General features: G+C 42.9%; 1 protein-coding gene across 1 annotated transcript; it reads right to left on the bottom strand.

Annotated features, from left to right (window-relative positions):
• Nucleotides 1–1,017: 1,017 nt before the first annotated feature.
• On the bottom strand, nt 1,018–22,855 carry SLC10A1 (solute carrier family 10 member 1). The gene is made up of 5 exons (XM_012781171.3): nt 22,409–22,855; nt 10,866–11,076; nt 5,396–5,574; nt 3,384–3,580; nt 1,018–1,180 (listed from the first exon to the last, which is right to left on the bottom strand). Exons 1-5 carry the CDS (start codon nt 22,762–22,764, stop codon nt 1,122–1,124), a joined length of 1,002 nt encoding a protein of 333 aa, XP_012636625.2. The 5' UTR covers nt 22,765–22,855; the 3' UTR covers nt 1,018–1,121.
• Between the last annotated feature and the right edge of the window lie 223 nt (nt 22,856–23,078).

Raw genomic sequence — 23,078 nt, 5'->3', positions numbered from 1 at the left:
GATTAATGGGTTTTCACATTCTGCTGCTTTTAGTCCTTGAGACATAGATGTGACAACATGGTTAAGGGGAAACAGTAGTGGAAACTGCGGTCCTAATTCTTAGTCAAGTGTTAAGAGTCCTCTGTACTTGAGCCCTCAAAACCTTGCCCGGTAAGTGCAGGAAACGCACTTTACAGAAATCTCAAAGACTGATCAGATATTCTTAGTTGTCTTTTTTTTAGGGTGCTAGGCTAGATAAGTTGGTAACAGTGAATAACATCTTTTTAACATGATTATATTAGCCAGATGCTGTTTTAAGTGTCTTATCTGTATATTAACTGAATTGTTAAGACTATGACCATTTAACAGGAAGGAACTATGGAACTTCTCAAAGAACAAGTTAAGTGGTAAATTGGTACTGGAATCCAGGAAGTCTGGTTCTAGGACCCCAAATCCACCTTTTCTCTTGACATAGACTCTCATGCCCTCAGCTGTTCAGGGATTTTGAGAAAGGCAGAATTAGAAACAGTAGAAAAATTTAGCTTTTTTGGCTTCCCAAAAGTGTTTCAGAGTGGGAATTGCCATTTGTGGGGAGGGTTGAAAGGGTTTTGGTATCTTTGTGTAAAGGTGACTTCCTGGCAGTTTGTAAGACTGGAACTTAAACCATGAGATTGCGAAACTGATTATTAATATGAGGCTGAAGTCCGAAGGAGTTTGTTATACTTGTTAATTTATTTGAAGGGACTAGGTTTATTTTCATCTGGTGAACCCTAGAGTTTCCTGTTTGAAATGTATCTCTGAAGGCAGTATTAGCCAGCCTGAAGTTGCTGTCAAAGTCATCCTGATTTGGTTTCTGCCTTCAGAGTTTATAGTCACTGAGCAAGTCTTTTATTTTTTAAATGAGTAGTAAATCGTAGGCTGGGAGTAGGTGAGGCTTCTCAGGTAGACATCCTCTCTGTCTTCCCAGGCAAAGCTTGACGATTCTGATAGGTTTCCTGGAGACTCAGGCAAGACTGGTGTTTTGTTGTTCCTCTGTAATATTACCACACTGGTTTTCTGAATTGCTTTATGACCAGAGTCCAGGTGGAGGGAGGAGTACAATGTGCTAGGGGAGCAATCTTCTATTTTGTTGGTCCCATTTTTCAGAACTGCTGGAGTTGTTCTTCATTTGTGGTAGCTGTGTACATCATTTTTGTTTTATCTGTAAAGTTAAAAAGAGTCATAGATGTAGAGGGAGAACAAAAAGAGTAGTTAAAAGCTTGTTCAATCTAGAAAATGTAAGAACACCAATTTATCTGTAGGGCGTGCTATATACACATATATGTGTGTATTTTTTTTTCCCTTCCCACTTGTCTTTCCTGGTATATACTCTTAAACTTGGCTTTTCTCCCAGCCTTCCTAGTGATAGGACTAGTAATAAAAGGCCTAAGTAAGAGTATTGAGCCTTCATTATCTCTGCTGCCTTTGTACATTCAGTAAAACAATGGGGGAGGTGGGTTTAGTATGCAAGGATGATTTATACTTAGTTAGGAGGAGAAGAGAGGAAACAGCTTTAGGAACGTCTAGCCAGGAGAGTTTGCAAACTTCTCCCTGTCCTGTCTGTCCCCAACTTTGATCTGTTCCTTTTCCTGCCCATGTAGAAGTGATGAGCAGCTTTGGAGGTAAGAGGCCAGGTCCTGCACCTCTCTTCTGTCTGTAGAAGGGTATAGAAATCAAAAAAGAAAAACTTGTGACAGATTCTTCACCCTGAGAATAGCTGTTTGGGGCCATAAGCTCCAAAGGTAAGTTGCTTTGACTTGATTTTGCCACTGGGGTTTTTTGAGAACATTATGAGGAAAGTTTTTTTTAAATATCAGAATCTTTGTCAACCCAGGCTGGAGTGCAGTGGTGCCATCATAATTCGCTGCAGTCTGGAACTCTTGGGCTCAAACAATCCTCCCACCTAAGCCAAGTAGCTGAAACTGCAGGTGTGTGCCACTGTAACCACCGGCTAAATTTGAATTTTTTTGTAGAGAACAGGGCCTAGCTTTGTTGCCCAGACTGATCTCAAAGTCCTGGCCTCAAGCAGTCCTCTGGCATCAGCTTTCCAGAGTGCTAGAATTACAGGTGTGAGCCACCACTCGCAGCCTGGAAATTTTTTATAGGGCTAAAAAATTGGCGTATTGCCCCCTGAGGGCATTCCAGGCCTTTCTGGTACTCAAACCTGAACCTGGTTGGTTGGTCTAGAAATTTCTCCTTCGTGGTTTTTTTTTTTTTCCCCCAAGAGGATAGAAACCTCATGGGCAACAAATCTCTTGAGTTGTTCTGAGAAAAGCTTGAGAACAAATTCTTTTACACAACTCCACTGTAGTTTGGAACTAAAGCTTTAAAAGGTTCAGCCATTTTATGTCAGCCGTTGGTTTCATTTTGGCTGCTTGATAATCAAGTTACTTCATAGCTAATTGTAAAGGGAGAGAGAGAAAAACTACATTTGCTAATATGAGTTCCAACAGAGGTTGTATATTTTCCGAGGGTGTAAATCACCATCCTTAGGAACTAGAAAAGGTTTCAAAGAGGAGCCCAGGCCCTCCATTCATGGGGATCAAGAGGCAGTTGAAGGATGTGGGTAAGTGGTTAGGAAAAATATTGATGTTTGGAGTTACAAAGTAATGAAATGTGTTATAAAGGTTGAGCTTCTTGGTTCAAGAAAAAAAAACTTGGAGTTAAAGTATACTTTGAGGAAGGGACTCTGGTCTTCAGGTTTGATTATATTTTGAAGGTAATGCTGTGACCATTTTAGAAAAGAGTTGCTGTATTAATCCAGTAGTATATTAAAGTATAAATCATACGAATCAAGTTTATTATAGTTGTGGTCACTGTTTTATAAGTGTTTATGTGTAAGTTTACTGTGTAACCAGAGTTGAAGAATCCTCTTTGGATTGTGGGTTATATTAGACTGCATTGCTTTAATGTTTTTCCTCTTGGGGATGCCAGAGATCCTGGAGCTCTAACCTGGTTCCATAACATGAGAACCTCATCCTAAAAAACTTCAAACTTCATGAATTCTTGTGGTTGAGTCCATTCACACATCTCTTATCTCAGGACTGTCACATGTCCAGGGCAGTTCTGTCCTGTTTCCTCATGCTGAGGAAATGGTGTCTCCTCACAACAGCCCATATTGCCTCAGTTCTATGAGGTAAACTACACCCACCATTTGATTTTCCTAGCTAGAAGGCAGAAATGGAATGCAGTTGATGGAAGTAGCCTTGGCTCTTCAAGGTTTCTTGCATACTTCTTGGTGCTACCTGGTTTTTAATGACTTGGTAAGAGTTAATGCTCCATCCAAAAAGTCTCTACTAGAAACTTGTTGGCAGACAGGTCCAATTTGGGGCGGAATTTGAAGAGGGGGATAATTCAGTACTTACCCTTGGGAGTCTTGATTTTCTCATAGCACCGAAAGATGGCAATGAGGAGAAGCCCTTCTCCAAGCTGGAAAATCATGTAGAGGAGAGGAAAAAAGAAAAGTGGTCCAATGACTTCAGGGGGAAAGGTCACATTGAGGATGGTGGCACAGAGTTGAATATTTTGGCATCCGGTCTCCATGCTGACAGTGCGTCTGCATCTGTGGAGTTGGGACAGTAAAAACCCTGTAAGCCCTTACAGAAGGAACATGGGGGAGCCACTTTGCTTGCACTTCTCTTCCCTCCCAGATATTCCAGGATCCACTGAACAGTCCCGACATAGGAAGATGGAAGGGAGCCAGGTGTGTGGGTTGCTCGTGGGTTCAAAGAAAGTCAAGTAGACTCATTGAGACTAATCAAGCTCTGAAGGGATGGTGACCTGTTGGTTCATGTCAGGAAGTTTTATGAGAGGTTTTAAGAGTAGCTTGGAAATCTATAACTTTTCTGCTCTTGCAAGATTGCCAAAGTTTGGAAAAATGTTTGGCTGTTGAAGGATGAAAGGAAGGTGTGAGCCAGTATCATTCACTAGCTTGTTATGTTGGGCTAATGGGACAATTATACTTTCAACGTACAGCAGAAGATAGTTTGTGTGAAATGTCTGGGATCTTATTCTGTTTCCAAGTTTCTGGCTTAGGCATTTAATAATCACAAGCATGTGATAAAACAACAAAAAAACCCAAACTTGATTGAGCCCCATTATCAATCTTTGGAACACATTCTCTTAGGTTTTGCTTTATATTTTATGGATTAAAGGGTGGGATATTTACATTTAATGAATATAGATATAATTCATTGAATTATAACTTAGTGTATTAAAATAGTTATCTATTAAAAAGTACCCTGAGAGACATCACAGCACATTTATTATGAGGAGACTACTGTGATGGAACTAGGCACTGTGGCCATTATCATCTCCATCACCCTGTTTTGGTGAAGATTGATACCTTCAAAATATAACCAGAGTCCCTTCCTCAAAGTATACTTTAACTCCTAATGTTTTTTTTGTTTTCCTTGAACCAGGAAACTCAACCTTTATAACACATTTCATTTCTTTATAACTCCAAACATCGATATGTTCTTCCTAACCACTTAACCAAATCCTTCAACTGCCTCTTAATTCCCATGAATGGAGGGCCCCTTTTTGAAACCTTTTCTAATTCCTAGGGAGAGTGATTTACACCCTAGGAAAATGTACAACCTCTGTTGGAATTCATATTAGCAAATGTAGGTTCTCTCTCACTTTACAATTGGCTATGAAGTAATTTGGTTATCAAGTAGTCAAAATCACTAAGTGGTTGCTGGCAGCCTTTTGGCTCACTATATCATGGGTTACATCCTATAGGAATTCATTCTTTATTAAATTACATTGGCTTTAAAGACAGATAATTATCTTTTTAATTGTATTTTTGAAATTCAGGGTGTTTTTTTTTCAGGGGTGGGGTACTACTAATGTTTAGACTCCTCCATCAGTATTTGTTTACTAGTCCTTGTACTAGTCTGTGTAGACAGGAGGGTGCCTGATGGTCCCCACTATGTCCTCAAACTGTTTTCTAAAGCAGGAGCTGTGTGTGTGAATTGGATTACACTTTAGGCAAGATCCACTGCTACTTCAGATCTCAGTGCCATTTAGAGCAGTTACCCAATGGTGTCCTTGTCAGGATTAAAGCCTAGGCAGAAAAGGAAGGAAGAAAAGTGGGAGAGGAGGAGTATCACACCTCTTATGATGACATGAAACTACCTCAGTGCCACGAACTATCAAAGAGTTGGGCAGGAGATGGTGTCTACATTGGGTGTGTCTGGGGGTACTTTGTCATTAGCTGTTGCTGTTTGAATGATAGGGTTTAGCTGGTGCATTTGAACATATTGCTAGGAAAATGCCTTGCCCAGATCTTGGGTTCCTAGCTCCTTATCCTTTTCCTGAGAGGCTAGGACAAGAATAAAGCCCATGGCAGAGTGGCGCCTAAAATAATACCTACCGTCCATTGAGGCAGAAGAGAGCAGAGAGAAGGTAGCCCAGCAGGAAGCCAATAAGGGGCATCAGGAAGGAGGTGGCCAGCAAGGTTGGTGTCATGGCAAACATGATGCTCTTGCCTACATTGATGGCAGAAAGGGTGACGATGGCCCCACTGAAAGTGGCAATGATTAGCGTCCCTCCCTGGGCATGAGAAAAGAAAAAGGTTGGAAGGGTGGGGAATAGAGAGATGGGGATTGGAGGTGGAAGGGAATGTGAAAGACCTCTGTCTTCTGTCTTTTTGGATTTCTTATTGGTAGCTAGGAAGCTTGGAGGACAGAGCTAATCCGATCAGTGCTTTCATTACTAACATCTCAGCCAAGAACAGCTACTGCTTTTGACTTCTGTGGATAGCAGATTTTCAGGGAATAACTTTGAAGGAATGAGTCTGTTCAGGAATCCTGCAAAGTAAATTAAATATTGTAAATTAAAGGTTTCAAAGTCATTATTTTTGGAACTTGTATACAGTACTGTCATTGTTCCAAATGTTTTAGAACTCATTAGAACTTGTCATACTTGTCTCAAATACCTCCATTACAGATAGGGACTTCACCCGTTTTAGGATGAATTTGACTTCTGGAAATTGGCAAGAGTTGTTTGAAGTGAAGCTGGTAAATAAGGTGGACGATCAAGCCAGGTAATATGATTTTAGATACAAAATGGTGTGTAACCATATGGGGACAAGCCTGCTTTCTTGAGTGAACTGCAAATTGGATATGAAGGAAATGCCCCAAAGAACTTTGAGAAATATCTTGGGATTTCTGATGCTTGTTGAAGTTAAAAGAAAAAGAAAAAAATTAAAATATATATATATATCTTGGGCAATAAAAACATCATCGGAAAGTATGCAGGTCCATCCTGTCCTAAGTAAGTGCTGTGAAAGCAACACTCATTGGGAACAATAGTATGGTTTTCATTTGTTTTAAAAGTTGTTTATTCATAGTTGAATCTCACATACCATTTAAAATTTTCAATATGTGCGTTTATGATGAAATTATAATGTTAAGGTTTTTCATTACGTGACATAGGATGCATGCTTTCAGAGTGTTTCCATGCACTTTGCACTTTCCAAAGTCCATTTTAAAGAATCACAACTCCAAAATGATTAAAGATGTATGCATAAATTTAGGGCTGTGTGTCCCTTTCATCTTCTGAGTAAAGGAATACATAGCAAACTTAACTCAAACTTGTTATTTTGTAATAGTTACGTGTGTTCAGTTTCCAGTACATTCACATATATAGCATTTTATATTTCCTAGTAACAAATAATTATGGTAAAATACATATAATAAAATTTGCCATTTTAATGATTTTTGAGTGTACAATTCAATAGCATTAAGTACATTCACATGTCCTAATGACATTTTAACATTTATTTTTATTGCTCAAATTTCAGCTGCCCAGCTTTGCATTTCTGTTTTTAATCCATGCTGTAACTGATATGATCATATAAAACATCGCCTGTACCAATAAGTGGTCCTATTCTAGGATAGGAGCGACATTCACATATCTCATCAACCACATGCTTCAAGTTTTATTAAAAAACTTATTCTAATGGGCTTCCCACTTTGCCTTGCATCTTTAATTGATTTCCTCTTTTGGGTTTGCCCCTTACCTAGTGACCAAATAGTTTTTACCTTTATCAAAAGACTGTACGGATAGATAATGTAGGGGACATTGGGCTAGAGGAATTGTCCATGAATCCAGAAACCCTCTTTATCTGCATGGGTGTTCACTCTCATTCTCCCCCTATTTTCTCTCTCTGGGGGGCTGTAGAGTGGTGGTTATGATAAGCACAGACTTTGTCGTGATCCAGGTTTGAAAGCTGTGTGTGCTCGTCTCTAGATGTGTAAACTTTGGTAAGCCACTCAACCTCTCAAAGTGAAGTTGACAGCACAGGACCTGGCTAGCTTATAAGGACTACTCATTAAGGACCACCGCTTCTGTCAGAGCTAGTTATTGGAAGTTGGATTATTTCAATTTGAAAGGTTCGAGGAAGGTTGTGTGTGCAGAGGCTAGGATGATAATTCGTTCATTTCTTTGTTTGGCACTATATTATTTAATGGGATATGAAGATGAAGGATGACCATAGCCCTTGAAGAGCCATAAAACCAAGGAAACCTCAACTATTGCATCTTGATCTACATGTTTGTCTCTGCATCCTCACAGGAGTGATTCCTGTTTGGGAGTATATGAAAATCAAATGGAGCTTTTGACCTTATGGTTGTTTAACACTGGAGGTTTAGCCTGGGGCAAAATGGGTCCAAGGTATGCCTGGGTTTTGTAGATCACCTTTTATGTAGTCCATTGTTGGTGTTCCCTGTCTTTCTAGCCCAAGTATTAATATTTCTTAGCCCTTTTAATATTCTCTGGGGTCATTTTGACTCCATTTTCGCTGTGGCATTGAGTAGTGAATGTGTAAAACAGGAATAGGAGATTGGTTGATAATACTGGCTCTTCCAAGTAACTTTTCTGGGCCTCAGTTCTGCAAATTGGGAATAAGGCAGGAGACTGAACTTGATCTTGAAGCCCTCTCCAGCTTTAAGATCTGAGATCCTGCCTTTGCATCCTCAAAAGAACACTTTTATGGTTACTCTGAGGAGATGTGTTCTCATATCAGTTGTCATTAGCAGTGTGAACTTGGGATTCTGGTCCCTGGTTTTCCCACCTATAAAAAAGGGGCGGGCAGAATTGCATTAAATGATAGTGGGGGTCACTTCACATTTTATATTCTGATTTTTAGAATTCCTATATATCACATAAACTATCTGAAATAAAACCATGGACACAAACATGTTTCTGTTTTGTTTTCCTGCTGATGTGTGGAATAGACAGATAGCAGACAGGATTTGCCCTTCATTTATTTTCAGGTCACTGTGATAGGTGCTGTGGATTTGGTGTTAATTAAGACATATCTTTATGGCCTTGCTTCCTGAGAAACAGGTGAGTGGGGAATAAAAATGAACAAGTAATTTATAATACAGTGTAATAACCACCACAAGGGTTGGCAGGCATTGGGTGCTATGGAGCAAATAGGACAAACATCCTACCCAGGCTTGTTGCAGGGGTAGGGCAGGTTCAAGAAGGCTTCCTGGAGGAGGTGCTATTTGTGTTGAGACTTAAAGGGTGAGTAGGAGTGACCCAGTGAAAGATGATGAGTGACATAGGAATTGGGGAGAAGAATGTTCCAGGTGAAGGAAAGGGCTTGTGCAACGAGAAGAGAGCTGAGACTGGTGAGGTCAGCTGAGAGCAATAAAGGCCTGAGGCACCACATTAAGCAGTTTAAGCTTTATCCTGGAGGGAGTAAGGAACCAATGAGAGGCTTTAAGCAGTGGAGTGACATGATAGAATTTGTTGTTTACATCTCTACCCTCAAAACTGGGTCAGGGAGTCAGGTTAGAGGGCTGTTTCAGCTGTCTAGTGAGAGAGGATAGTGGCCTGAATGAAGACAGTGCAGCTAAGGCGGAGATGAATGGAGGGATTCAAGCAACAGAAGGGGGAATTAATTGATGGTCACAGACGGATGTGAGTGGGGAGAAAGAACAGTATGTTGAAAATGACTTTCTAGTTTCTGGTTGAGGCAGACACTGAGATAGTCACACGGGGAAGAAGGGAGAGCAGGCTTGGGGAAGAGATGATAGTAGTTTAAAAACATACTAAATGTCTGCGATAGAAAGATGTAGCAGGCAATAAATGGACCCCAAAGTCAGGAGAGAGTTGAGGGCTGATGATACTGTCATGGAAGCCATCAGCTTGCAGACGGTAGTGCAGACCTGAGATGGATCAGATCCTGCCATGGGGAGATTCTGGGCTGGGGGAAGTCTGGCAAGAAAGGCGGAAAGCTTGTTCTGAATGTAGAGTAGTTACCTTTCCAGAGGAACTCACAAAGGAATCTGAGAGGTGGTAGGAAAGCAGAAGAGCTTGAAGTCACCAAAGCTGAGGGAGAAAGCTTTTGAGAAGAAGAGTCAGTGGTCAGTTGTGACAAATTCTGCTAAAGGTTGGGGAAGGATTGAAGAATATTGCATTTGGCAATGAAAGTGGAACATGTGGTCATCAAAATGCTGAGAAAGTGGGAGACCAAGGAGGAGAGGAGAGAGGGATTCAATTAACAGGCTAATTGTTGGCCTGGCCATTTGTGAGAGTTCTTGTGGTGGCGTGGTGGAGGTGGAAGGTGTTCAAAAGGAAGTGAACTGACAGAAGGGCGATGGGGAGTTTTTCTGAGCCTGGCTAGGATAGGAAGGGGAGCCAAGAGAGGTATAAGCTGGAATGGGAGGTGGATTCCACAAAAAATCCCATTGAGGGATTTGTTTCTTAAAGATAATGTGAACCTCTATCAATGCTGATTGTAAAGAACCAATACAGAAATTTTTAAAAATGAGAGTGACGGGGAGGAGGCATAATCAATAAAAGGTGGTCTCTGAGAAGCAAGGGTGAGAGGGTAGGAGATATAGCCAGGACTCCAGGGTTCGGGGGATGGGTGATCAGCCATGGATACAGAGAGGAATGACTTGTCCATGTCTTCCAGGAGGTGGGAAGGGGAGCTGCGGCCATGGTGTGGGGACAGGGCAAGGGCAAAAATTGCCCTTAAGACAATGGTAGTGTGAAAATAACCCTCCCCCACTCCCCAAAAACCTGACTTGCAGCTTTTTTGTCCCAGGCCCAAAGCTGCTGTCTACTAAGCAGCACACTCTGTAGACCAGGCCAAAGGCTTTGATCCAGGGGCAGAGATGATAACAGGAGGTCAGAAAGTGAAGTTCCTCCTGAGGATCAGGATATACTTCTGGCCCAGGGCATGAACAGTGAGCCAGAGGGGAGGCTGACAGAGGTTAAACTGCAAGGTGGAAAAAGTTGGTAGAGGAACCATGGCTGTGTTCTAAGAGTCTGGGATTCTTCCAAGGGTAAGGCAGTGGCATAATGCCCTGTCTGTGACCATAATATTCCTCTAAACCCTCGGTGGCCTTACTCACTTCACTCTACCTCCCACGTCCCTCCCGAAATGCTGGGAGTGTGTATACCACCTCTTTTTCCCTCTAGCTTCTTGTCAAGTCAGGCAAGTTTGCCTTTGGTACTCTGAACTCCTATTCAGCCTTCTCCCCAAGCTTACCTAAACTGTACTCTATCTTCATGATCCAGCTCAAGCCCTTTCCCTTTAAAAAGCCTCCTTGACCACCCTGGCCCTTACTGATCTCATCTTGCATTCAGCCAATACTTGCTTGTACACTGGTGTTGGATCTTGTTTCTCTTGTGCGTTACTTTACTTTCTGAAAATATCAAAACTCTGGGGACAGTAAATCCTCAGTGCACAGTATAAAACTTAGCATCTAGTAGGAGCATGATACCAAAGTTTATTTTTATTAAAATAATGATTATACCTTATAGTTGTGTATGATGTTTTTACTGTTTTCCCCTAAGTTTTCAAACCCCCGGGCTCTTACCTGGTTAACATAGGGTATATATTGTGGCCGTTTGGATTTGATGAAGATTCCTATTGTACAAGGAATGAGGACCAGGATCAGTGATATCATGATGTTTCCATAGGGCACCTTGTCCTTCAGGTCCCCATCATAGATCCCTCTGGAGTAGGTGTACAAAAGGAGAGGCATCATGCCCAGGGCAAAGAAGGTGGAGCAGGTAGTCATCACAATACTGGGTGGGAGACATTGGAAGAAAGAGAGAACATGAGCGAGCGCATTAATACAAACTTTTGTTGAGTGCCTGCTATGTGCTGGGCACTGTGCTAAGTATATAGGTTGCTTCATTTCCTTTTCCCAATATCCTTAGGCAGTAAGTGCACTGTGTTCTTTTTGTTGTTGTTTTTAATAAGGAAGTTAGGGACTAGAAGAGTTGTGTCTTATCCAAAGCAATACAAGATAGTAAGTAGCTAAGGCAGTATTTGAACCCAAGCCTGTTCAACTGTTTCAATCCCCGAGTGTGTCATTATGGAAGGAGCCATTCTGATCTCTTCTGCAATAGAACTGTTTTTGCTTTGAGCATCTGCCATATGCACAGCCCATTTTGAAGAAAGCTGTGTGGTCCCATCACCCTCACTATATAGCCCATTGGGTCATGGAATAGCACTTGACCCACAGTTGCTAAATGTCTGGCTCAGAGCCTAGGGAATGGCTGGATGTAGTAGATTTGTCCAACTGAGATAATAAGGATTAACTACATCAATTATGTTTTACCTCTTGGGAGTTTGAGTGTGAAACACAGTGACAGAGCACTTGGTCTTTGGGAGTGGGTGGTATGGGAGTGATGGTCAGACAGAAGCCAAAATACCTAGTAAGAAAAAGCAGTAAACGAGGTCATGGTTACAACACCTACGACACAGTGAACACCTAGAACACATAAATACATATTTGAGCTTGTAAGAAAGTAAGGGAGGTCATTTGTAATCTTAGCACTCTGGGAGGCCAAGGCAGGAGGGTCACTTGAGGTCAGGAGTTCAAGACCAGCCTGAGCAAGAGCGAGACCCTGTCTCTACTAAAAATAGAAAAAATTATCCAGTCAACTAAAAATAGAAACAAAAAATTAGCCAGGTGTGGTGGCTCACACCTGTAGTCCCAGCTACTTGGGAGGCTGAGGCAGGAGGATCACTTGAGCCAGGAGTTTGAGGTTGTTGTGAGTTAGGCTGATGCCATCCATGACACTCACTCTAGCCCAGGCAACAAAGTAAGACTGTCTCAAAAAAAGAAAAAGAAAAAAAAAAGGAAGGGAGGTGCCCAGGAAAAAGAAACAATACAAAGTAGTTAGCTGGCAGGCTCAAGCAGAAGCTGCACTGTATTGAGGGGTTAGAGAGTGGAGTGTTAGTTTTGATAATCTTGAGGGTTAGGTTTTAATGGTCAAAGGAGGTCATAGGCCTGGGATAGGAGTAACGTTAAAGCTGAGAAATAAATAATAAAAGAAAGGATCATGGGGGCACAGGAGGCTTCCTAATTATCTCATGGATCAAATATGAAATCATGGCAAAAAAAATATTTAGAGTAGAATAATAAATAACCTATTTGAAAACATGAGGAAGTGATGTAGGTTAGGCAGTTGTTTCTTAGATATGACTCCTAAAGCTCAAGCAGCCGAAGAAAAAATAGATAAATCAGATTTTATTAAAATTAAAAACCTTTGTGCTTCAAAGGAACTACCAAGAAAGTGAAAAGACAACACAGAGAATGGGAGAAAATATTTGCCAGTCATATGTCTGATAAGGGTCTAGTATTCAAAATATATGAAGAACTCTTACAATGTAATAATAAAAAAATAAAAATGGAGGCCTGGTGTGGTGGCTCATGCCTGTAATACTAGCACTCTGGGAGGCTGAGGTGGATGGATTGTTCAAGGTCAGGAGTTTGAAACCAGCCTGAGCAAGAGTGAGAGCCTGTCTCTACTATAAATAGAAATTAATTGGTCAACTAAAAATATATAGAAAAAATTAGCTGAGCATGGTAGTGCATGCCTGGAGTCCCAGCTACTCAGGAGGCTGAGACAGGAGGATCACTTGAGCCCAGGAGTTTGAGGTTGCTGTGAGCTAGGCTGATGCCACTGCACTCTAGCCTGGGCAACAGAGTGAGACTCTGTCTCAAAAAAAAAAAAAAAGAAAATGGGCAAAAAATGTGAATACACATATTCTCCAAAGAAGATACACAAATGGCCAATAAGCCCATGAAAAGATGCTCAACATCATTACATATTAGGGAAATTCAAATAAAAACCACAATAAGATGATACTTCATACCCACTAGCATGGCTATAATAAAGAGGTACAATAACAAGAGTTGGAGAGGATGTGGAAAATTTGGAATCATCATACACTGCTGGCGGGAATGTAAAATGGTGCTTTGGAAAATAGTTTGGCAGTTTCTCAAAAATTTAAACACAGAGTTATATGACCCAGCAATTCCACTCTTAGGTATATATTCCAAGAGAACTGAAAACATCTTCACACAAAATGAATGTTCACAGCAGTGTTATTTATAATAGTCAAAAGGTGGAAACAACTCATATGTCTATCAGCTGGATGAATGAATAAATAAAATATATTAATAGTATATCCATACTATTAATATGTATGTAATGTAATATTCAGTTACAAAAAGAAATGAAGTACTGCTACATGCTACCATATATGATGAACCTTGAAAATGTTATGCTAAGTGAAAGAAGTCAAGACACAAAAAGTTTCATATTGTATGCTTCCATTTATATATATGAAATCCACAGAGAGAGAGAGAAAGTATGTTTGTGGTTATCAAGGGCTGGATGGGGAGAGAGGGATGGGGACTCCATTTTGGAGTTTCTTTTTGGAGTGATAAAAATGTTCTGAAATTAGATAATGGTGATAGTTGTACAGCCTTGGGAATATGCTAAAATACCAATGAATTAATTGAATATTTCAAAGTATGAATTTTATGGTATGTGAATTTTATCTTAATAAAAATAATTTTAAAACGGGAGCAGCTAAAGCAATTATTAGAGGGAAATTTATAGCCTTAAATATTTATATTGAAAAAGACCAAAAATGAGTTAAGCATCTTACTCAAGAAGTTAGAAAAAAACTAAATCCAATGAAAATAGGAGGAAGAAAACATTAAAGATGAAAGAAGGAAATTTTGATATTATGTAAATTAGCAGAGAGCATAAAACCAAAAGTAGGTTCTCTGAAGAACCCAATTAGGTATACATTTCTGGTAAGACAGATCAGGGAAAAGGAGATATGGCACAAGTTTATGATATTAAAATGAAAAAGGAAACAATTACAGATCAAAGATTTTAAAAAGTCATAAAAGAAGCCAAGGACATTGTAATATTTTCATTTTCAACTTTGCTTAAATGGACAATTTCATGAGAACTGTTACCTACAAAAATCAAGTAAATATGAAGCCAAAAACTTGAATCAACTTAGACTCATCAGAGACACTTAATAAGTATTTCAAAATCTATCCCCTAAAACTCTCCTAGACCTGTATTGTTTTACAGTAGAGTTCTACTAAGTATACAAAGTGCAGATTGTCTCAATAGTATACAAATCTTCCCAGAGAATATTAAAAGGGAAAACATGCTTCAGTTTATTGTATAAGGCTAATATAATCTTGGAACTAAAGCTGGAGAAAGATATTATGAGAAAGGAAAATTGAGGGCCACTCTCATTTATGAACATAGAAGCAAAAATCATAAAATATTAGCAAATCTAGCAATGCTTTTAAAAATAATACAATGAGCAACATGAATAAAATAGTTTAAACTTAGATAAGCTATTAATATATATCACTATATTATTACATTAAAGAAGATGGTATAATTTTATAGATGCAGAAAAGTCATTCAACACAATTCAATGTTTTTACATAATAAAGTTTAGCACAATAGCAACAGGAGGGAAATTCCTTAACTTGAAAAGGGTATGTATTAAAAATTGATGGCCAGGTGTGGTGGCTCATGCCTGTAATCCTAGCACTCTGGGAGGCCGAGGGGGGAGGATCTTTTGAGCTCCGGAGTTCGAGACCAGCCTGAGCAAGAGCGAGACCCCCGTCTCTACTAAAAAAATAGAAATTAGCTGGACAACTAAAATATATATATATATATATATATATATATATATATATATATATATATATATATATAAATTAGCCAGGCATGGTAGTGCATGCCTATAGTCCCAGCTACTCAGGAGGCTGAGGCAGAAGGATTGCTTGAGCCCAGGAGTTTGAGGTTGCTGTGAGCTAGGCTGACGCCACGGCACTCACTCTAGCCTGGGCAACAAAGCGAGACTGTCTCAAAAAAAAAAAAAAAAAAAATAGAAGGATTTCCTTTAACAAGAGTAATAGAGCAAGGATAGCTGTTATCCCCCTTTTTGTTTTTATAAATTACACTAGATATAGGCCCTCATTAGCACAGCAAAACATGAAATAGAAAAAGTAAAGGGATGGGAAAAAGAAGACACTAAATTTTCTTTTTTTGCCAATGATAGGATTGTCCACAGATTAAATCCAAACGAATTTCCATTATAACTAGTAAATAAGAATTCAAGAGATTCTGAATACATTAGATAGATAGATGCTGTATTTCCCTGAAAATAAGACCTACCCATAAAATAAGCAGGATTTCCAAGCATTTGTGCAATATAAGCCCTACCCTGAAAATAAGACCTAGTAATGGGCGTGGCTATGCAGCGTATCTGCACAACCCATGCATTTCATCGCAAAATGGTAAAGAAAACGAGCAGCCCTTCTCATCTGTCCCATGAGAGCTCTATTGCTTGACATGAGAGATTGGGGCCAATGGTTCTAAAGGAAATAGAGTCGCAAGAAATTCAGGATGGAATTCGGGGTTTGGAGAGTTATGATGATGTTCCAGAAGAAGACAACTTAACTATATTTGAATAAATGTAGATTGTTGTACCGTACTTAAAAAAAATAACATATCCCCTGAAAATAAGCCCTAGGGTGTCTTCTTGAGGAAAAATAAATATAAGACCTTGTCTTATTTTCGGGGAAACATGGTAGATACATAAATATATGAATAATTCAGGTTTGTATACTAGAAAAAAATAATTAGCAAATAATTTTTTTAAAACACCATTTAAAGTATTCATAGAAACTATAAAATACTTAGAAATAAATCTAAAAGAGGTAAGATCTTTATGGAAGAAATCACAAAATGTTATAGAAAGGTATAAAAGAAGGCCTAAGTAAAAGAAAAGCTATACCTTATTCATGGATAGGAAGACTCAGTACTATAAAGGTGGTCTCTAAATTTATGTATAAATGTAATGCAAGTTTAATCAAAACTCCAGACATATTTTTTGTAGACTTGGAAGCTGGTCCTAAAGTTGAAGTGAAACAGCGAAAGGCTAAGAATAACTAACACGATTTTCAAGAACGAGGTAGGGGGCGCTAGCTTTCCGATAGCAACACTTACTATGGGTCGGGGTGGGCGGGGAGGGGTCGCCGGTCGGGCGGTGGGCGAAGGCCTGGGGCCGGCGGGGGACACGGGGATGGCGGGTCGCGTCCAGGCAGCCCACGGTGCGTGCGGCCCGAGGGTCCACTCGCGGGATTCCTGGTTTCCTTTAAAAGTTGCACTTCTGCCCAGTTCGCTTCACACAGCTAAGTCCCAGCCCGAGGGTTGCGGGACCCCCTGTCCCCCGGGGCACAGGCCATGTAGGGGAGGGGCTGGAGCCTCGGGAGCAGCGGGGTGGGGTCCCCAACGTCGGTGGGGTGCCCCCTGCCCCCCACAACGGGAGTGGCACCGGGGCTCCCCCAGGCTCCGGTGAACCTGCACCCGCTGACGGTGCCGAGGAATGAGTTGAGGTGTTTAAGTGGGGGATAGGGCAGTGGTATACAGTTTCCTATAGAGGCAAGAGGACTTCAGAATGAAGACATTTACGGTTTTAAAGAAAACCGGCGTCTTTCCCTGCCGGCGCGGCTGGGTTGCTGGGGAGGGCGGTGGGCAGGTAGGACCGGAAGGTCTGGCCCTTCGGTAACGATTCCCACAAGGCTGCAGGTCCACTGTTGCAATCTAACGTTTGTTTCAACCAATAACTTTTACTACAGGTGAAAACACTCATTAACTCGGAATGCAGTGGACTTTTATTCTTTTCTGTGGTTGAGCCACAAAGCAGTTGTGTAGCTGTCAATATTCCGGATTTTGTGCAGAGGTTACAGTAGAACGTGGCAAGGTGTAACATTTGCGCTGTTCACTTATTGTTAAAAATGTATTTTGAACATCTGTTTTATAGAAAATATCTTTTATGAGAAAAGAAAGATGATAATTGAGGTTTCCACTTTGCATATTTGTAACAGTATGCTCTTGCCTCTCTGTCTCTAACAGCATTTATTCGAGTGGCTTTAGTGGCCACATCTGGGAACATGGCGACTTTATAGCCAGGATGTTCATTATTTCTTGCCAATTAGAAAAGTCACTTTGTATAAGGTGCTATTTCATTAGTGATTAGGAGTTGTAGATAATTAGAGATGAGGTAAAGTTCACTTATTCAAAATGGCATTTTTATCTTTTAAAATAAAGATTTTGACCTTCTAGATTAAAAAAAAAAGACTTATAAAATCATAAGTAAGAAAGGGTGGCACTGGTGCAAGGACAGCCACATAGACCAACAGAAGAGAAGAGGGATCCCAGACACGAACCAGATACACATAACTGGAGAAAAATTTACTCAGTGGTATTCGAAATTTTCTGTAGTCATATGGAGAAATAAAATTAGATCACACCATACATAAAAATAAATTCTAAGTTGATTGGAGCTTTCCATGTGAAAAGTAAAAATTTTAAACTTTCAAAGAAAATATTAGAGAATATCTGTAACTTCGCAGATAGTAAAGGATTTCTTAAATCCAACATATAATAACATAAACCAGGCGGGGCGCCGTGGCTCACGCCTGTAGTCCTAGCACTCTGGGACGCCAAGGTGGGTGGATTGCTCAAAGGTCAGGAGTTCAAGACCAGCCTGAGCAAGAGTGAGACCCCATCTCTACTGAAAATAGAAAGAAATTAGCAGGACAACTAAAAATATAGAGAAAACATTAGCTGGGCATGGTGGTGCATGCCTGTAGTCCCAGCTATTTGGGAGGGTGAGATAGGAGGATCGCTTGAGCCCAGGAGTTTGAGGTTGCTGTGAGCTAGGCTGATGCCATGGCACTCTAGCCCAGGCAAGAGAGTGAGACTCTGTCTCAAAAAAAAAAAAAAAAAAAAAAAAAAAAAAGCCGGGCGTGGTGGCTATGCCTGTAATCCTAGCACTCTGGAAGGCCGAGGCAGGCGGATTGCTCGAGGTCGGGAGTTCGAAACCAGCCTGAGTGAGACCCTGTCTCTACTAAAAATAGAAAGAAATTAATTGACCAACTAATAATATACATACAAAAAATTAGCCGGGCATGGTGGTGCATGCCTGTAGTCCCTGCTACTTGGGAGGCTGAGGCAGGAGGATCGCTTGAGCCCAGGAGTTTGAGGTTGCCGTGAGCTAGGCTGACGCCATGGCACTCACTCTAGCCCGGGCAACAAAGTGAGACTCTGTCTCAAAAAAAAAAAAAAAAAATTAAAAGACATACAAATTTAACAGCATATCTTGTTTCTGAATATATGCATGTGCTAATAGTTGAAAAGGATCTGTCGAAATGCTGAACACCAAATTCTGGGAGGTGCTGATTGGGGAGGAGAATTTCAGGGGCCTTCGATGCTAGTTATTGATCTCTTCTTAGGAGAAAAGTCATACACAAGTTGTGTGTTTGTTTTGGTGTGCTAGAGCAGAGAAGTCAAATTTACTTTGGCTTGGTGTGTAGGAGTGTTGGAGTTTGCTCTTGGACTTGGTGTGCCTTGTCAGCTTGGGGAGGTGGGAGCATGTTCCTAGATTTCCATGTGCTTCAGGTGCTGGAGGCTGTTCAGGGATATCCATCTCCTAGCTGGCTGGTGTCTGTGCCTCTCATTTAATCTCAGTTAACCCTGAGGGACAGGGAGAGAGAGGGGAGGTGGCTTTACCTACTCTAGCTCTCAGAGATTGGAAGCATGGTAACACCATGGGCCTGGCTGCCTCTCAGGGGGAAAGGAGTACATTTGGTTCTTTGTTTTTACTTACTGCTTAAGTTAAGGACATTGCATAGACCCTATTTCTGGATACCTGTGCACCCTGTTTGAGGGACTGGTTTTGAGCCTCTGTCAATAGAGGGATTAGAGGCAGAAACTGAAGGAGTTGTGAGGGGACCCACGAGAATCTCTGTGGGGAGGTGGGAGTCCGGGTGGCTTCCATCTCATTGTGATTGGGCTTCCTGCATGATGGGGGGCAGACCTGTGGAAGTTCTTAGGCTGTGTCCAAGCCTGTCATCCCCACCACCATTAGCTCTTGTCTCTGCTGTGAGCACGGTGGTGGTGGTGGTGGGGGGGCAGGTGAGCTTGAGGGGAACGGGGCGAGTAGCCAAAGGGGGCCAGGCCCCTCTGGCACTCTCTCCTCTGTCCCTGGCAAGGTAAGCTCACTTCAGGTTTGAGGACATTTTTTCTTGCCTGTGTGTCACCTATATTTTTTGCAGCTTGTCTGTCTAGTGGTATCCGCGAGGAAGGAGGTGCCATGCCTGGCTATGTCGAGGGGTCCACCTGGTGGCCCAGGCTCCGGTGATGGCAGACTGTCCCAGACTCGCTCCAGCTGCCTCACTGGGAGAGGGCCCTGGGCTGGCTCTAGAAATATGCTTCCCACAGATTCTGCGAGACCTTTGGCAAGACTCCGGACTTCAGTTTCTTCATGGATAAAATAGGATTGGGGTCTTACACTTCCCTCCAACTCTGAATGGAAATAGTAAAGTGTTGTGCTTCAAGAGAGGTTGCAAATGGAGGCCTGTGAGCTACATCTGGCTCTTCAACGTGTATTGTTTGGTTTGCATAATCTTTTTAAACAATTTGCTTGAGTTGCTGATTTCACATCAAAATGGAGATTCTACCTTCTCTGGAAAAGCGGGAAGCTGTGGTGGCAGTGGGCCTCCTGCTCCCCAGAATGCCACTGCAGACGCATGGCGTCTGCTCTGATGACAGGCCGTGCCTCCAAGGCTGCTGCTTTGTTTGTGGCCATGAGGGACTCGAAGATATTTGAGTGAAAACACAGCCCCTGGAGCCGCCAGACCTTGAGTGGGTGTATTAACCTAAGACTCAGTTTCCTCTTCTCTAACTGTGCATGGTCATAGCACCTCCTCGGGAGCGGGGGGCTGTATGTGGATCACGCACCCTTTTCCAGGCAAAGCGTTCAGTGCAGTGCCTGGCTATTTCTTGTCCTTGTCCTTATTACAACACGTGTAACAAGTTGTCCCAGGCGCACTCAGATTGGAATTTGAAGTCTGGCAGCACATGATAGTAGAGGAGATTCATGCCCTGCCGGTGGTTTGGGACATGGCTTAATGAGCAGTGTGGGAGACTTGTTTGTGGGGAAGGGGCTTGATGGCAGAAGGTAGGCGTCCCAGCAGAGTGTTATCTCTTGTGGGGTCTAGGTAGAAGTGACAGTCACCAGGTGCCTGGACCAGAGGCTGAGCAGAAGAGCATGAGGGGCCTGTTCTTGAGTCACCAGAGGCTCGGCCCGGGTGGGGCCTAGCACCACGGAAAGGCAGACTTTGCACAGAGGCCTCTTAAGCACCCACTGGCTGAGGAGGCTGGGGCATCTGGTCACTCACACTTAAAAACTCTCCTGTAGGCCAGGCGCGGTGGCTCACGCCTGTAATCCTAGCACTCTGGGAGGCAAGGCAGGTGGATCACTCAAGGTCAGGAGTTCAAAACCAGCCTGAACAAGAGCGAGACCCCATCTCTACTATAAATAGAAAGAAATCAATTGGCCAACTAATATATATAGAAAAAATTAGTGGGGCATGGTGGCACATGCCTGTAGTCCCAGCTACTCGAGAGGCTGAGGCAGAAGGATTGCTTGAACCCAGGAGTTTGAGGTTGCTGTGAGCTAGGCTGATGCCACGGCACTCTAGCCTGGGCAACAGAGTGAGACTCTGTCTAAAAAAAAAACCCAGAAAAAAACAACTCCCCTGTTGTCCCTTATGCTGTCCCTACTGCTCTGCTTCTTCCACAGAGACACAAAGCCCTCAGAGTGTCGCTCCCTGGCCCCCGACTCCCTGCATCTCTTCTACACTAGGCTTAAGGTATAGTTTGGGTTCCTGGGGACACAGAGGCTGCAGGCCAGATCAAAGACCAAGGGCTTGCTTTGCAGCAGGAAGGATTTGAATTGGACAGAGGGAAGAATTTCCTCCCAGGAGATGGTTGAACATTGCAACATATCGCTGTGGGAGTCTGCACGAGCCAAGTCCCCTCTTTGCGCCTCTCTCAAGGACTGCCTAAGTGAGGCTGTGCCACGTGGGTTGAGACCCCAGAGCATTTCAGAGGTTGGGGCTGACAACCCACAATTCACTCCTGTTTTTTTTTTTTCCCCCCTCTAAAAATCAGTCCCAGAGTCATTTGGCATCACCAAAGAGGGCTTCTTTACTTGTTTGTTTTCTGAGCAAATTTCGGCCAGGGGTAGGGTGCTGACAGACACAAGCAGATGGGCCTCTGGACTGCACTGCTAAACCCAGCATTGAATAGTGTCTCCACTGAGGACTGAACCAGAGGGAACTGGCTTCAGGCTGAGGCTTAACTAAGAGCAAGAGCCTCTGCTAGTGAGTTTTCTTTAGCCTCAGCATAGGGGGCTGGAGCTGGAGTGGGTCTGAATGGCTCCTCTGGTGGGTATTTCAGACTGGAGTCCCCCCTGTTTGGAAGGTCAGGCATTCACCAGCCCCCATGTGCTGGGTCTCCAGGAGTGAGCCCTTGCTGATTTGTGCTCCAGGTGCTTTGGGTGCGGGGAGGCTGCTGTCTTCCCTCTACCAGTCTGGCTGGGGTGGGGCCAGCATAACCCAGGTGGGTGCTGGAGAACTCTGGGCCCTTCTTGGTTGTGCCTTTACATGTAAGTGGCATGCATCTGATGGGGGATGAGGGGTTTTAAAAAGAAGACATCCCAGATGCCTAAGTAATTAGGAGGACCTTTTGGAAATTCTTGCCTGCTCTGCAGGAATATGAGGTGCTCATTGGTTCCAAGTCACTTTGATCTCCCTGGCAATGTTTAGAAAGGATTGCACCCCTTTCGGATCTCCGGCTTCAAGCATACAACTTGTCCACCAGTGCAGGTGGGTACAGTTCTCCAGAGGTACCTTTGGTTTAAAGCAAGGCTCCTTTAAGACAATCCTTATGCGTCACTTAAGACATCTCTGGGAGTAAGGGGGTCTCCAGGAAGCTCCTGGATTAGTTCAGTCCCTTTGGCTTGGTGCTTAAACCAAGAAGTACACCAGCTCCTGTCCCCAGCCCAGCATAAGCTCTTGGCAATAATTGTCAGCTCCCCTCTGCCCCAGCGTCCACCAGCCCCCGCTCACTCCTCTGCTGACTTTAGCCCAGCTCTTCCCCTTGATTATGACATCTCCAAGGCGACCCCCATCCCAGCCTGCTCCCTCCTCATCCCCAGCCCTACCTGAGGTTCATGTCTCCCCTCATGGCCAGACTGAAGACATTGGACAGGGTCCCCCCAGGTGAGCAGCCACAGATCAGGATGGCCAGTGCCTCGATGTTGGTCAGCCGGAAGATCTTGCCCAGTGCAAAGGCAGTGAGGGGCATGATGCCATACTGTGCCACCAGGGCGATGGCCAGCCCTTTAGGCTTCCAGAGGTGAGCCTTGATCTTGCTGAACTCCATGGTGCAGCCCAGCGAGAGCATCATGACGAGCAGCATGAGCACCAGGATGACGCTGAGCGCCAGGTCGGTGGGGCGCTTGCCGAAGTTGGGTGGCAGCGTGAAGTTGACATGGGCAGACGCATTGTGGGCCTCCATCTTCCTGAGAGGCTGGGAGACCACCCCTTGTTCTCTAGCTGACTGCAGTCCTTGCTGGGTGCGTTCTTTTATCACCTCTCAGGTCAGAGAGTTTCTGGGCAAAATGTAGCTTTGGGCAAATAGAAGGATTATGCAACTAATTGAGCTGTTTCTCTGGCTGTGGCCCCAAAGGGGAGAGCCCAGAGCCTTATCTGCCTGGCCGTTCTTACCTCTCCCAAAGTCCCTGACTCTGCTGCCCTCTCGGGTGCCACTGACACTCCTGCCTTGCCACTTTGCTGCCTCTGGGACAAGAGGTCTTATTTCTCTCTCTTGTT

The sequence above is a fragment of the Microcebus murinus genome, chromosome 6 (assembly GCF_040939455.1).
Source record: "Microcebus murinus isolate Inina chromosome 6, M.murinus_Inina_mat1.0, whole genome shotgun sequence".
Taxonomy (NCBI): domain Eukaryota; kingdom Metazoa; phylum Chordata; class Mammalia; order Primates; family Cheirogaleidae; genus Microcebus; species Microcebus murinus.
Note: the sequence above shows the minus strand (reverse complement) of the source record. Positions and strands in the feature narration are given on the sequence as shown.

What these genes read in the sequence shown, in the direction of transcription:
- SLC10A1 (XM_012781171.3), bottom strand. Translation starts at nt 22,764, where the DNA reads ATGGAGGCCCACAATGCGTCTGCCCATGTCAACTTCACGCTGCCACCC. An exon ending in AGGGGAGACATGAACCTCAG is followed by an intron (nt 11,077 to 22,408) that starts GTAGGGCTGGGG and finishes TCTCCCACCCAG; the next exon opens with TATTGTGATGACTACCTGCT. An exon ending in CTCTTCTGCCTCAATGGACG is followed by an intron (nt 3,581 to 5,395) that starts GTAGGTATTATT and finishes CCAACTCCACAG; the next exon opens with ATGCAGACGCACTGTCAGCA.